Genomic DNA, 16,419 nt, shown 5'->3' on the forward strand with positions numbered 1-16,419 from the left:
ATTAATATATTGTGCATGCATATGCACGCGGTTTCAGAGACTAAAACTTTCAGTGTGCTGTGTATATGTAATGCACACACACATTAAAAACATACATATTGGTACACTGCTGCTCCCTACAGGACAAAGTGTTAAACAAGCCTCTCCCGTTCTCATCCATTACGTTTTAAATATTTTTATTTTATTTTATAATTACTAGAAATACCAAATTGGGTAAGCTTAAGGGTGTGATACAGTACAGTACAAGCTAAGTCTTGCAAAATGACTAGAGCTTCATTTATAGTTGTCTGTGTTCAAGCTAGCAGATAAATATTGGAGTACAGTACTATCGCTGGATGAACGAATAGTTTTAATACAGTAATCCTATTTTCATCTAGACGAGCAAATTCCGCTGCGGTACCTTCCCTGCACCGCGCTGAAATCCCAGCGATGTGCACGCTAAAGAGCGCTCAAACCCACTCTGTACACGCTCAATGGCCTGCTCAAATATTTACTACTAGTCACGCTTGGGCTAAGCCAGCAAAGCCCTTGGGGAGCCTAAGCTTTGCACAAATTAAGCCAAATTAAGCCGCCTTCCTTGTTTACTAGCCAATAGCAAGCTCGGCAGCTGCGCCCACAACAAACAGGCTCGGCAGATCACAGCAGGTGGGGACGCTTCGCCCCTCTGAAGGGCTCCCCCCACCGCACCTCTGCTTCAGAACTACAACTCCCAGGATGCCTCGCGGGACCCTGAAATGGCGTCCCTTCCGCCCGGGAAGGGAAGGCAGAGTAGGGCCCGGGCCGCCTGGGGAGAGGCGGGGTTGGCCTCGGAACGGAAGCGGGTTTCCCTGGCAGGCAGGCTGGCAGGCAGGTACTACAGGTCAGGCCGGCCGGCCGGGCCCGGTTCCGGGTGCCACTGACTTGGCGACGGAGGAGGCGGATGAGGAGGAGGGGGAGGAGGAGGAGCAGCAGCAGCAGCAGCAGCAGCGCGGGAGGAGAGAAGATGGCGGCGGACCGGGAGACGGAGGTCCCGGCTATTGACAGGAGCTTGCTGGAGTGCTCCGCTGAGGAGACTGCCCTGGTGAGAGGCCTCGGGGGGAAGGGACGCCGAGGGAAGGGAGACCGAGGTGTTTGGCCGGCCGGCCCGGGGGTGGGCGTCCGACCTGGGCATTATGAGGCCCGGCAAGGCTGACAGGTGTGTGGGTTGGGACGAGGATAGGAGGAGGGAGGCTGTGAGGGGATGCTCGGGGCTGCGGGCGGAGAAAGAGGCGAGGGGCCGGAGAGGGCGAGTTGGGGTTTTTTTTGGGGGGGAGGTTAGAATTTGGGGGGGGCAGACACTCGCTCCCCAGCGATGGGGTGGGGAGCCACGTCCAGTGAAGGGGACACGCAGGTTGACACGCAAAAGAAGAAGAAGGGAGTTGAGAAGACAAAGCTCGGCGAGCAAAAAAAGAAAGGGGCTGTTGCGCGTGACAAAAGGTTTTATTGCCTAGCGGGGAAGGCGGGAGGGTCTTCGCTGCTTGGCGTCGGAGAAACGGCGAGGGAGGAGGGAGGGGGAAAGCAAGTTTCCCAAACAAATAAAAAGGGTCTGCGAAGTTAGGCAAGGAGTTGTGCCGCAGTGCTACTACCGAGCATGAATCGAGAGAGCCCTGGGGTTGATTTTTCACCCTCCCTTGATGCTCCAGAGAGCAACGCGGCGGGTCTTCTGGGTCGGGGGGCGGGGAAGGGTCGTGTGAAAGAGACCCTGACAAGGTTGTAGCGGCGAAAGGGGGCAAGAGAGGTGACCCCTCTGCAAGCAGGATTGGTTGCATGCTGCCCCCGACGAGTCCGTGGTAAGTTACGGACTTCATTCGAGGGAGCACAAGTCAGCCGGGTGAACCAAACTGCGATCTGAAGTGCGCTCCTTTTTATTTTTATTTTTCTTTTTTGGCTGCTTTTTCTTCTCCAAGGCTATTGGGAATAGATTCCTTCCTGCAATAAATTTTGGGATTGATCTCTTTGACTTGTATTTAATTTGTAAACAGAGCTTCTGGTACCAGTCATAAATAGGCTATGGTGGTTGACATTAAAATATTGCATATTCGGTGGCTTCGCACTTTCCCTCCTCGTCTCTAAGTTTAAAGCCATCATGGGAAATGGCAGGTTTTCTCCCATCTAAACCACTTCGTCACAAGCCTCTGTGTCTGTAAGTCACTGCTAGTGAGCGTTGCTGAGGGTATAATTGAAGAGTCTTAAGGGCAGATTGCTTCTGTCTCTTTGGGGAATATTCTTTCTAGTTGCCCCTTAAACAGAACTCGTGGGTTTTTTTTTAAATAGCTCTGAAATTGTTCATCTGACCCATCTTTTAGTTCATATGAGCAGCTCTGGGAAGCAGACAACAATTCCTTCCAGTTGCCAGACTTTAAAACTTTTAACACTCCAGTAATACATGAGTAGCCTAGTAAAAATTTGCAGTTCCCTGCAAGGTTGGAGAATGTATAGTTTGATGGAGTGTCATGGTGTAACTTTGTATAGATGGATATGGAGTTATGTTTTGACATCATTCTGTTCCTTTTGTGTGTTTCGTAAAATATAAGATGAATTAGATGTCACAAGTCAAAAATGTTCTAACAGCCTGTTCATTTTAGCACCTCATATGACCAGAATTCTCTTACAACATGATAATATTTATTAATTTTATAACTGAGCTCCTGACTTCTTTTACCAAGTAAAAAACTTTCCTCCCAGGACTGAATTTTAGCTTTTTTTGTTGAAGTCTTGATACCTTTTCATGGTACTCTCTTGACTCCCAGAAATGTCTTATCATAATTGTTGTTACTTTATGTTTATATGTTAAGCTCAATAAATTCACAATTGAGCTCAGTAGCATCCTGTGTAATTGATAATCTTTATATTTAGACATCTTGAATCTAGTGCTTGCAGATTTGGTTCTTCCCATACCCACAACCGTTTGCAGGACTGGCACATAGAATTGTGGAATTGGAATCTGTTGCCCATTTTGGGGCTTTCAGCAATATGGAGTGTTTTATAGTCCTCATAATAGCTATCAGTAACATGTTGAATAAAAGGTTTTAATTATTAAATAGATTGGTATAGAAAATTGAATCTTGTTTGTATGTGAAGCTCTCTTTTTCTCCTGTGGAGATTTGAAATTTTGTAGGGAACTTGTGGTAACATACAGTTGCCTTTTTTTTTCTGTGAAAAAACAGTATGTTCTTATCTTTTGTATCTTGCACCCTTTTGTCAAACAAAGGAAGGTATATCTTGTACAGTAGAAGGCAAACTTGTAGCCGAGACACTCCTGTGTAGTCACCAAAGACGTCTAATATTCAGTTGTGTTTAACTTTTCTAATGTTATCACAAACTATGCTTATGGAATTGTTTATAGCTTTATAGGTTTTAAAAATATATATTTTATGTGACTAGTTTATTATGATTAAATGTTCTCTGAGTATACTGTACATAGAATTAAAACCTAGAAAGAATATAATTACAATGTGGCTTTAATTTTTATTTGAAATTATAAATTATTTGCACTTGAAAAATACAAGTGTTTTATCTTCATGTAAAAAGTAGCATATTTGAATCTGTAAGCATGGTTATAGGATTTTTGCAGATACAGTATGTTTAAATATCATCAATAAACATTATTATGGCAGTAATCCTTTTGAAATAAATAGTAACAACTAATAAATACATTTGTTTATAGATAATTTGCTGCTGTTGTAAAAGCAGTAGGTGGTTCACTTGTTTTCAGCCCACTGATTAGTGATGACAAAAATAGCACTTTTAACCATTAATGACATTGACAACCTTATTTACATATTCTGTGTATTTACTGTAAATGATACTTGAAATCTACTTCATTTAAGGTTGTTTCTTAATCAAAGTGATTGTTTTTTAAAAATCTAAAATCAATGGAAGATCAAGTTCTTGAAGGTGATTAACACTGTTGAGTATCGAGGTTAACAATAATTGCACAGTTGCATTTTTAGTTGTGCTTTTATGTTAGTTTTTCTGCTAAGAGGAATTAGAAAGTGGACAAGGTTCTACCAAGAAGACATTGGCTTGGATTCAGTTTAGCACTAAGTAACAAAGATTAACACTTGTACTGTTACTTGGCACTATATTAGACGAAAGCCATGATTCAAATTGTTTAATTCAGACTCTTGAATTGTGGCTAAAATAATTTACATGCAAAAGTTGATAATTTTGTATCATTCCAGCCTGACCTATCCACAAGCATATTTATACAAATTATATGGCAACTCCTTGGCTTCTGCTTTGAGTTCACTTAAAAGTGCTATACAACTTCATCAGTAAATAAATCAGATGATCTGATTGACATATCAAGCTTTTCAAGCTAGGGTTTCCCCCCTTATAATTAATTTGTGTACTTTATGCATCATAATAATAAAAAATAAAATAATTTTATTTATACCTTGCCCTCCCCGGCCAGAACCGGGTTCTGCATTCTGAATATGTTATCAAGTCAAAATATTTCCAGAAAATAACTGAAGTATTGGATGGAGCTGTGAAAACCCATGTTCTTTATTATTAATTATATTTGTTAGTCGCTTTATGCAAAAAAAGTCTCACAGCTAGATAAAATACAAACAGATGAAATCAAATAGAAACCAGAATGTTTAAAATTCCTAAAATGCACATCCAGCATTACAATAAAAAGGACGAGTCCTACCCTAACCCTACCCCTTTCCATTGCCAAAAATGAGCCCCAAAGAAGAAGCTAGTTTTGCTACCAGCATGTCTAAATATTAGGTTAAATTTTGGAAATGGCAAGTTTCACTCTGTATAATGTTTGGTAATTCCAGGATGAAAGTAATAGGAATTGCCCATCACCTTTCTGCCCTGGGCTTGTGAAGTTTGAGAAGAATTTGGATGGTTTCTGCTAAGAAAGAGATGCAAGACTAGCTGGATCTTGTCTTGATCTAGCAAAACAATTCTTACGCTCTCTTTGTTAAGGCTCAGTGGTGGGTGTACCAAATTATTTCATTCCTTTACCGCTGAAAAATACCAGAGCTAATCAGGAAGAGCTTTCAGGATAACTTTCATGCATTTCTGTCAGAAGACAGTTGGATCCTTCCTGCATTGGTATGGTTGCTTGTTGGGGAATACGCCCTTGAACCTCCTCCCCTATTTCAGGTTGAGCACAGTTGTGCGGTGCCACTTAACATTTTTTTTCTCATGCAGGCACAGCATAAATGTCAAGCGTGGCAAGTGAGGTTACTTCAGGCCAGGCATACTGAAGTTGAATCACTTTGTGTTCCTGGCATGCCTTGAAAACCCACTTGCCTATTCTTTGTTTTTTAATGACTGTAGCTTTAAAAGAAAAGCAGTGATATAATGGGCTTTGAAGCCATGTCTTCTGATTAACACTTAAAAAAAAATATCTTTCAAAGGCTTCCATTCCTTCACCTTGGCTCTCTTCCACCCCACCCCACACTAAATGTAACACCGTCAGCAGAATTCCATTGAAGAAAACTTTAAAAGCAGTAAAACTTTTAGAGTAAACAGGATTAATACTACAGATGTGCGACAAAAAGAACTTCATTGACTTCTCGTGGCTGTTGCCAAATGCAGGTTTTTTCCTGGGCAGCGCTCTTCTCCAAAATGAGGTTGTTTACAAAGGTTTATGGGTTTATTTGTATGTAGTCGCACCTTTCTTTGAAAGGTTTTTGAAACTACCAGTTTTGAGGCAACAGCCACTTTTCAAAGGGTCTTCCAGCTAGTTGTGCAGTGTGACTTTAGACTTATATTTATTGTACATCTCTGTGTACGCATTGCCACATGGTAAACTACTTTGAAACTTGCAGCTTTTAAAAGGAAAAAAGTTGACAACTGATTGGTCATGGATGTGCTCTTTGATATGCTCAAAGTATCTCTCTGGACTGTAGACATTAAAATTGACTGAATTTTATATTGATAGTTGTAGAGATGTTATACTGCATAGGAAAGTTCTACCACCACTGTAGTATTTTCATAAAGAAATATGCTGGAAAGCTATGAAATATTTTTTAATTTGAGGTGTTTGCTGATAGCCTGAATGGGTTGGGTATTGTCTCTCATCGTGTGACAGAGGCAGGAGAGCAAAGAACTCTGGGAGGCAGTGCTAATGTGTATTAACTTTTCCCCCCTTATAGAAATGGCTGCAAACACCTGATCTTCCAAAAGAAATATACAAGCACCTTGCCTACTATGTACCCAAAATTTACTGTAGGGGTCCTAATCCAGCCCCACAAAGCGAAGATTTGCTTGCGCAACAGGTTTTGCTGGGACCAATGGAATGGTACCTATGTGGTGAAGACCCTGCATTTGGCTTTCAGAAACTTGAGCAATCCAACAAACCTTCACATCTTTGTGGTCGGGTATTTAAAGTTGGCGAGCCTACATACTCTTGCAGGTAACTAGTCACTTCTTTTAAACTGTCAAGCCCCTTAACAGTTGAATGATTTGAGATTTATTTATTTATTTATTTAAAACATTTTTAATACCACCACTCATTAAAAAATTGAGGGCAGTTTACAATAAAAGCAATCCAGTAAATCCAGTGAAAGCAGGTTCCCTGCCCAGGAACTGTCGTAGTTGGCATACCAGTTGAAGTTGAAGAAAGGCAGCTACATGCTGCAGATGGTTGGGGCTGCATGGGAGGTGGTGTAGGAGGTTGTAACTGGATGCAGGATTTTGGCAAAAAACGCCTCCTCCCCTTTTTCTGTTAGGTCCCAACTAGATCAGGCTACATACTCACGAGGGCACAATTTGATACCCTTCTTATATCTGATCTCTGGTTCCAAAGAACAGCAAAAACCCAACCTGTTTGGGTTATTTGTGGCTGCCATTTAGTACTTTTTAATTCTTTGGTTTCTGGGCAGGTAGTGGTTTTGAACTGCAGTTTTTGTTTCTCCGTAGTTTTAGTCCTCATAGTTTCAAGTGTCACAAATCTTTGGAATTTCAGCAGCTCTTTCTCAAAATTGGGTGTCAGGAATGCAGAAGTTGCGGTGGGTTGTCCATACTTAAACACTATTTCCCCTCTCTCCCTCTCACATAAATGAGTAGGCTTGGGTCCCAAAATACATACAGAACTTCCAGATTTAGCAACTTGTCAGCCTCCCCAGAGAAATATAGGGTTGTGTTCAACTAAATTTTACTGAAGAGTAGGTTCATATAAATTAATGAACACAACTAAGTTGGGGCCATTAATTTGAATGGGTCTACTGTGGGGGGACTTCAACATAGAACTATGGAAGTTGTTCCATCAGTGCAAACATTTCAGTTTGTCAGAAGGAACAATCTCCCCTCTCCTCCCAATCACACACTGTTATAGCAGTTCTCCTCTAAGCCACCCATAATGAGCACCATTATAAATTTTACCGTAATCCTTATATCTGTAGTTTTAAAAAAGCAATCGGAAAGACACACCCACATGCAGAAACATGACTTTTCACCACGGGTATAGGGCTGTATATGAATTCAATAAATAATGATAACAACAACAACATAATATAATATAATATAATATTTCCATCTGCATAGAAGGTCCTAGGTTGTGTCCAATATACATTACAGTCTTTTTCTCAAGCAGTTGACAGTGCAATCCTATACAGATCTTCTCAGAAGTGTCCTATTGAATTCAGTAGAGCTTGTTTTTAGTTAAACATGTATAGAAATTCATCCTAAACATTGTGTAGTTGGCCCTTTTATTAACATATTTTTCTACTCTCTTTTTTTGTCAGAGATTGTGCTGTTGATCCAACTTGTGTGCTTTGCATGGAATGTTTCCTGGGAAGTGTTCACAGAGAGCATCGATACAGGGTTAGTAAGCCTATGTGTGATTTTAGTGATGTCACATTCAGTATCAAATTTGTGACTTGGTCAAATCAAATGAGTGTATATTTTATCACACTTCCCCCCCCCCATTACCTTTTCCTCTCCTCCCTCTCTCTTCCTCTGCTCCCCAATGCAAATGTAGCATTAAAAAAGCTATGAAATTCAGTATGTAGGAAGTACTCCCACTTGCCTAGGCAGCCCTGATGTTTTCACACAGATCAGTACTTTGAGTAACATTAAATGTTGCGGCTTTCAGAAACTAAAAGTTTGACTTTGAAGTTCATTTCCTTAGATTATAGGTGTAGGTGTAGGTAGAGGGGCTTAATGAGAGTAATCACAGACAATAAATGAATGCGTCAACCAGTTATGACACAGCAGCTGCCTTATGCTCACAAATAACTCAGCACTGTTATTTAAAAGAAGAAAACAGCATCTCCAGTATATCCATTTATCACTGAACATATGATGCACTAAAGGCTGAAGTTAACAAATAAATAGGTATTTTGGCTGCAATCCTATGGTCCCAGACAGGGCATCCTAGGGACCATAGGATGTTTCGGTTCCCCCTGTGAGGGTGGAGGCAGTGTTCCAAACTCATGAGAGATCTGACCTAGTTTGCCCCCCTCCAAGCTGTCACAGGAAAACAGCCCTATCTTACCAACTTTGAGCTCTGAAACCAGTAGATGCTACAGAGATGGGTCAGTGTTCCCACTTCCTTGATACCCCTTCTTCCTTGATACACACACCCCAAAAGCAGAGGGAATTAATATGACAGCCCTGGAGCCGGCTCATGTTCTTTCCTATTGGAAACAATAGGAGATAAATCATTTTTGAAAAAACAGAAAGGGGACAGGTAAAATGGTTTTTCTCCCTCTTAGCCTGAGGCCATGTGCCCAGTAGGGCTCTGGATTTGGTGGTTTGTTGATCTTCAGTCCCCCCCCCCCCCGGCCCAACTTTTGGATTTCCTTCCCCTTTACAGAAATTATCAGGGGTCTGCAAATGTTAATTCCTACTAATCAGCTGTGATCAGTTTTGATGGCACAACAATGCAGATACGTTGTGTATGTTATCATGTTTGTTTTTCTAAGAATAGTTTATGCCTTTTCCCATGTCCCAGGGCAGCTTACAACAAAGTCAAATGAGGTTAAAAAAACACACACTATGAAACAACACAAGCCCTTAAAACACCACACCACTGATAGTCTGAAGTTATGTAGTTCAGTCTTTGTATACTGTAGGTTGCATTATTATTATTATTATTATTATTATTATTATTATTATTATTATTATTAATTTACTTTGAACCTGAAATTAATCCCATAGCTTTCGTCAGGCATTTTACCCCTTTCAGATTTTGCTTCTCTACACTGCCATCCCATAATATGCTTCATACAAGTTCACATATGAAACATAATAAATTGCAGACTTAAAGTAAGGGAAAGGCTTCACTCTCCATTCCCCTGGCCTTATCCTTAAGTTGGATCTGTTTTTGCTCTGATTGCTTAACATAGATTATAGACTCATAGAATCAGCTTTGGAAGGGATCCCAAGGGTCATCTAGTCCAACCCGCTGCAATACAGGAATCCTGCCCACAGCCGACCCAAGGTTGACTTGAACTACCAACCTACTGGTTAACAGCCAGATGCACTGTCTCATTAGAATAGCTGCTAACTGAAGAAGAATGAGATAGTCCTTATCTTGTTATCGCCTAATTCACTTGCTGGAGCAGGGAGAAACTTCCTATAATTTCTTTGGGAAGTGCATTTCTTGAAGTATGTAAGTTAGCAGAACTAATAATCATAAGGCCAACCAGTCAGTATTTTCCATAATCTAACCTAAAATTGGAACTGGAATAAGTGAGTCATGCAGTAAACTCAAGTGATTCTTGTTCTTTTATTCTATACAATAATTCCTATAATGTATGATTCCAAGATCATGTCTGCTGATTTGTCTGTATGACCTCATATTTTAGTACAATAGTAGGATCTTCTCCTGTAGGCACTTTATCACGAGTAGAGGCTTGAGCTGGAACAGAATCTATTGAACCCTTGTTCATAAAAAAGCAGGCAGGACAGACCTGGAGAATACGCCCTGCTTAGCTCTAAAAGCAAGGAGAATTCTGCTTGCTATAGCTCATATCATTGATTTACCCTTACTTTGAAAGGTAATAATGACTTTCCTTCCCCTCTGCCCTTTCATAAGACTTGCTGATCCTTTGGCACTGGGAGCAGCCAGCTGTCAGGGCTATTACTGGAAGATGGAGCCTTATTCTGGTGGTGAGCCCAAAGGACATTCCTGTAGTCTCTGCTCCATTGAGTATAGGATTTGTTATACAAAACTTTAAAGCAGCCATTTAACTTAACATCACAAGGATTGGAAAACCACCACGAATCTCTAAATTGTCTCTCAAGTCTTCTTCACTGTGTCCCAGATTGCCAATCAGCTCCGGATAGAGAGTTTACCAGCCTGGTTTTCATTTATGAAGCATACTTTCTTGTTCATATTTATTTTAAAATAATGCTGTAGATGACAACATCTGGTGGAGGAGGTTTCTGTGACTGTGGCGATACTGAAGCTTGGAAAGAAGGTCCATACTGCCAGAAGCATGAACATAACACTTCAGAAACAGAAGAAGAGGAGGTAAGGATACACAGGTTTTGGAAATTAATTTGTGCTGTTGCTCAGGTAACTCCGATTTGGACAGAGAACAAAATTTGAGAGCTCACTCTCTGGCCTAACTCTAGGCCCAGCCACGCCACCCAAATGACATCTTTGCTTCCTCCTGTACAAAGCAGGAGAGAATATATCAAGATTGTTATTTCAGTCAGGTGTGCTTTATTATGTTTTCTGTATTTAAGTATCTTGTTCTTCACTTCAGGAGCTTTTAACACTAAAATGATTTTTCTAGTCTTTCTAGCAGCCAGATCTCATAGACTAGGGCAAGTGTAGGCGAACTCGGCCCTCCAGATGTTTTGAAACTACAATTCCCATCATCCCTGACCACTGGTCCTGTTAGCTAGAGATGATGGGAGTTGTAGTACCAAAAAATCTGGCGGGCCAAGTCTGCCTATGCCTGGACTAGGGTATAAGAATTTTCAAATAATTAACTTTGATGTGTTAAGCTTCTTTTAGCTGTAGGGGAAACGTTAGAAATTATTACCTTGATGTTAACACTTTCCTCCTTTTTTCATTTTAGGATCCTCTTGTGCATTTGACAGAAGATATGATAGCAAAAGTTTACAATATTTTTGCTATCATGTTTCAGTATGCTGTAGATATTTTAACATGGGAAAAAGAAAACGATTTACCACCTGGCTTAGAGACAGTGTAAGTAAAATTGCTGTTTGAACTTCCAAGACTGGCACAGTTTTTAATGGAAAAATGTTAGCTGCATCTTAATTCATAAATGAGATTGTGTGCCGCCTAAAAAGAGTTGCCAATGGTTTAGTCCAGTTGAAATAAGTGTGACACACATTTTTCAGCGGGTCTTTAATGTGATCAGTTTTCTATGGATCGCACTCAGTAGATATATCTTACTTGAGAGTAAATGCTATTGTGCTCAGTGGGACATAGCTTTAACTAAACATGCTTAAAATAGCTGTTCCTTGAGGCTAAAAGGGAAATGTTTTTAATACACTTCTCTAAAGAATTATATTGATTTTTTCTTATTGAAAAGTCTGTTCTCTCTCCCTCTCCTCCTTTATTTACCAAAGAAATTAGTGGTTGGGGTTTTTTTGTAGAATAATGCTTCTTGCCAATAGTATCTAATGCAATTTGGCACCACTATAGTAAGCTAATGTCATTGAAAATAGTGATAGGATCCAGCATATCCCGTAGGATAATATAATAACTTGGATCCAGAGAACGTAAAACAAAACTCCACCTGTGCAGTAGGATGTTCCTCACTATAACTCCCTCTGCCCCTCCCAAAGTTGCTCCTGAAGCTTGGTAGTCCCTGCGGGATGGTCCACAGAGGGTCAGTTGGATTGGGAAATTAGAAGAATTTGGCAAGGCTGTCATGTACAAGCAGAAGTAGTTTTCCACTCACGCAAGGCACGGTAGTAAAATTAATCACAAGAGCCCTCCGTCTTCCTATTGCTGATTCAGTATGTTTCCTTAATAGAGATTCCAGTAAATAGAAGTATTGAAATGGTAGAGAAAATACCTTGATTGATTTAAATTAATTATATTCCTTATTCGTAATACTGTCTTTACAGTGAGAAGACGGATACTTACTTCTGCATGCTTTTTAATGATGAAGTTCACACATACGAACAGGTTATTTACACTCTTCAAAAAGCTGTCAATTGCACACAAAAGGAAGCCATTGGTTTCGCAACAACTGTAGACAGAGATGTAAGTAAGCTCTTTAGACTTCCATTGAAATATTGGATAAAAATGATTAAGCTTGGTCAGTTTAAGAGGATTTAGTCCTGTAGTTCCTTCCATATTTCCTTCCTTCTAGCTGGTCAACCATTTACCTTATTTGGAGGAATAGAAGGAGCTAGGCAATTTCCAAAGCAACACTGGAGCATAGTTCATTAGTTCATTCCTTTATTATACTTGCTGCAATTGGCCCTCTTGGCAGGAGCATACTTGATAACATACAGTTTTGCTCCCCCACCTCCACTTTGCAAATCATGCTGTGAAAGTTGGGACACTTCCTTCCTGGATGCCTTCCCAGCCTGAGATTCTTTGGCAATGCTTTAGCAAGTTAACTTCACAGTGAGTCTCTGGGAAAGCACTTTTTAAAATTTGAGAAAACCTCCTCTCTTCTTACACCATCCACCAAGAAAACATATTTTAGCCAGTCTTTTCTAATGTAACATAGAGGCAAAACCTGTAAAAAACGAAGTGAGGCTCTCCAATCTTTGTAGTACTGAATATTTTACAAGCAAAATGCGCACTCTGAGGCTGAAAGTTCATTATGGAGGGTGTGTGGCTGCTGCTGAAATATGAAAATAATAATAATAATAATAATAATAATAATAATAATAATAATAATAATAATAATAATTAATAAAAGACCAGCCAGAGGGAAAGCACTAGCACAGGACACAAAAAAGAGCAAATCTCAAAATTATGCACAAGAATCAATGAGTTTATTGCTCACCAATGTGTTTTGGATCAATAAACTCTTTCTTAAGGGTTATTCAACCATTTCCCTCTCATTCAATAATCAGACTGCATGTAAGATGGCTTAATCAGTTTTTTGTTTTTTTTGAAGGGTGGGAGAAAACACACCCTATGGTTGTATCTTAATTATGTCCCTGCATTCACAGAGGCTCTTGGCTCCAATGAAAACCTCCTCTCTCTCCCTTCCAGTTATGGAAGCCTCTGCTAGAGTGTAATTTAGGATAAGTATTTAACACATGAAACTCAACTAAAACCAAAATGGGCCTCAGTCTAATTCAGGGGCAGGAAACTGGATTTGCCTGTCTCTAGCCCTGGTTAGCCTTAACCACCCAGAGTGATGTGATATCATAACGCGTATGCTTCTCTTTCTCTCTCTTAAAAAAACCCCTTTTATTTATTTGTTTCTTTAAATAAATCCCAGCTCAAAACATAATTTAAGGTACCGTATTTTTCGCTCTATAAGACACACCTAGTTTTAGAGGGGGAGAACAAGAAAAAAAAAATTCTCCTCCTCTCTGCACAGTACCCCTTCAGCCCCTTCCGTTTCTCCTCCCGCTTCGCTGAAGGGGCGCTGCGCAGAGAGTGAAAGCTGCGCAGCGCCTCTCCAGCGAAGCGAAGCCAGGAGAGCAAGAGGGATCGGTGCGCACTGATCCCTCTTGCTCTCCTGGCTTCAGAGATAGCTGCCCAAAGCCTCTGGAGCACAGCGAGAACTCCCGCTGCGCTCCGGAGGCTTTGCCTTGCTTTCGCTGAAGCCATGGAGCCTGCATGCACTCCATCAGACGCACACACATTTCCCCTTACTTTTTAGGAGGGGAAAAGTGTGTCTTATAGAGCAAAAAATACGGTATATAGTCATCATGAGATTGTGGATCTTTCAGAATTGCTGAGGAATTTAATAGTTTTGTTTGCTTTTTCATAGGTGATATTTGCTATATCAGCAATAAATGCAATTTACATGATAAACATATGTGAAGCATATATACATACTGCTTACTTAAACTGAACATATGACATTTTAATTTATGTTAAATATATTTAACACAAGCTTAATTGTGTTAATATGTGCTATTTAGCAGAAGTCATTGTTGGTATAGGGTTGATTTAATTCAAGCAGTCTAATTCAAGGGTTAGAAATGTAGGTGACTTCAACGTGCAATCAAAACATATTATTTAAAGTTTTAGTTATATCTTTAATTAGCTGTTAATAGCCATGTAACTGTTTAACAGGGACGCAGGTCAGTTCGCTATGGAGACTTTCAGTACTGTGACCAAGCCAAATCAGTGATAGTGGTAAGTGACATTGCTTCATTTCCCTTAACTGAATGGTATCTATCCTTACTTCATTATAATCAATTCACTGTTATAGCATATCTGCCCATTAACATTTTAAAACTGTATGTGACATTTTAAGAATGTTAAGGAAATGTTAAATGTCTCTGATGGAAGTGGCAGCATGCCTTGTAAGTCACTTGCTTGATGGTTCTATCATTCTTCAAAAACTAAAAATTGGCACATTCTACTTTAAAATTGTGGTAACCTCCAGATTAGATTACTGCAATGTATTGTACATGGAGTTGCCTTTGAAGACTGGAAACTAAATATAATTCAGATTATAATTGCTGGACTGTTAAGTGGGTATTGGGTATTGGGATGACAGCTCACAAGTGCTTAAAGTGTTGAATTGGCTCCCAGTCTTATTTCCAGGCAAAATTCAAAGTGCTGATGTTTTCCTTCAAATTGCTATACTGTTTGTGAGTAAAGATGCATAGGATTGAAAGGGAAAATGTATATTTTCAGCTCAAGTCTTCCCTGTGATTCTGGGGGGTCTAATGAAGAAATCCAGTCCAACATGTATGACTCATGCTAAGACGCAAAGTTCAGCAGATACATCTACTGGATCAAAAAATGTGTATTCAAAAGAGCGTAGCCATAATGTTTCTCTGCATTCATCACTGAATTACATGTACAATGTCCAAACTAGACTGGGACCTGCTTTGTGGTGAATAGATACTTGGCACTTTTGGCCTTGACTATGTCATTTAATTGCATAATGGGATTGAGGACTGAAATCTGTTGTTGGGAAAGAAGCCTTGAACTCATGGCCTCCCCATGCCTCTCAGAAAAGTGATGTGCTCTCCATCTGCAGTTACAGATAGTTGGAAGCCCTTTGCTGTAGTCATATCTGTCAGAGCCAGAAAGGGTAAGGGAAGTTGAACCTACATGTGGTGATGGACTAATTTCAATTGTTCCTAAGGCTATTTGCCTTCAGTATTAGAAACAGAATTCAAGTTTTACCATTCTTGCATTACAAAATGTAGCCATATGGTACGAGATATTGGGAAAGCTTGTAAAAACCATGAAAATCCAGTTGCCTGGGATTGTTCTGTGTCTTAACTGTACAAACTTGAAAAGTGCTGTGTTTGAGCAAAACCTGTTAATGGCTTCTCTTTTCCCTGCCCTTTTTCCTTTCCTTAAGAGAAGTACCAGTCGCCAGACTAAGCCGTTGAAGGTTCAAGTTATGCATTCATCTATTGTTGCCCATCAGAGTTTTGGTTTGAAGCTTCTAACTTGGCTTGGCAATATTATTGGATATTCAGGTACTGAAATTTGAAACACTTATGATATAGCTGAAAGAGAAAAGTCATGATTGAAAAGCAGAAAATTCCTCTTTCTAGGGACAGAATGATAGACCGACATGGTCTTGTGGACATGGTGCAAACATAACAAAAATATGTGTGTTCAGGCTTATTGGTCCAGTTTACTTAAAGCATGAGGGTGAAGCTACTTGTGATGTGGAAAGTCCCTGAAAGAATCTCCCAACATTCTTTTCCTTTCCTAAAATCTGCCACAGGGGCACCTTAAGTGGGGAGAGTTTTATATTTCTCCCATGCCATTTCCTGACTACAAGTCATCCCTATCCCTGAGCAATTTCAGGTCCCACTTGTCTGCTTTCTAAATATGATTCTCCTCTAATGACCTTACATCACTTAAGCTTTCTATGTTGGAGACAGCCTATTCTGCAAGATCATGCATATCTGTAGTACATACAAAATAAAGATGAATGCCTTCTATTTTAAGAATGTGCATGTTGGGGATTTAAATGTCTTACGTACAACTGAGTTTTATGCACAAAACGGATGATTAAAGGAAACCAGTTAATCCTTTTGGTTCACGTATTATTGTTTCTCCTTAATTAGATGGCCTTCGAAGAATATTGTGTCAAGTTGGCTTACAGGAGGGACCAGAAGGAGAAAACTCTTCTCTTGTGGATAAACTAATGCTGTCTGATTCTAAACTCTGGAAAGGTGGGCTATTCCTTCTTGTTTTAAGAATCTACCTGCACCACAGTCCGGTTGCTGGGAACGCATCTTCTTTCACACAGCTAGAGCAGCCTAGATAAATCAGAGCAAAAAGCAGCTGTGATGAGAGGGATGGGCACAGACTTTAGGTACTCAGATACG

At 40.1% G+C, this 16,419-nt stretch overlaps 1 protein-coding gene across 3 annotated transcripts in view; it reads left to right on the forward strand.

Moving 5' to 3' along the window:
* The first annotated feature begins 696 nt into the window (after positions 1–696).
* Positions 697–16,419, forward strand: part of UBR2 (ubiquitin protein ligase E3 component n-recognin 2) — a 55,341-nt gene continuing 39,618 nt past the window's right edge. For all 3 annotated transcript variants that reach the window (XR_014523524.1, XM_083494035.1, XM_083494034.1), the window contains exons 1-9: positions 697–1,060; positions 6,138–6,397; positions 7,728–7,806; positions 10,349–10,462; positions 11,019–11,149; positions 12,040–12,178; positions 14,186–14,248; positions 15,435–15,555; positions 16,156–16,263. Coding sequence is in view for 2 of the 3 variants with exons in the window: in XM_083494035.1 (XP_083350161.1) it covers positions 920–1,060; positions 6,138–6,397; positions 7,728–7,806; positions 10,349–10,462; positions 11,019–11,149; positions 12,040–12,178; positions 14,186–14,248; positions 15,435–15,555; positions 16,156–16,263 (1,156 nt within the window). In the remaining variant the exon portion in view is untranslated. The remainder of the gene's footprint in view (positions 1,061–6,137; positions 6,398–7,727; positions 7,807–10,348; positions 10,463–11,018; positions 11,150–12,039; positions 12,179–14,185; positions 14,249–15,434; positions 15,556–16,155; positions 16,264–16,419) is intronic.

This window comes from Podarcis liolepis (assembly GCF_965112155.1).
Source record: "Podarcis liolepis genome assembly, chromosome: 3".
NCBI classification, from domain to species: domain Eukaryota; kingdom Metazoa; phylum Chordata; class Lepidosauria; order Squamata; family Lacertidae; genus Podarcis; species Podarcis liolepis.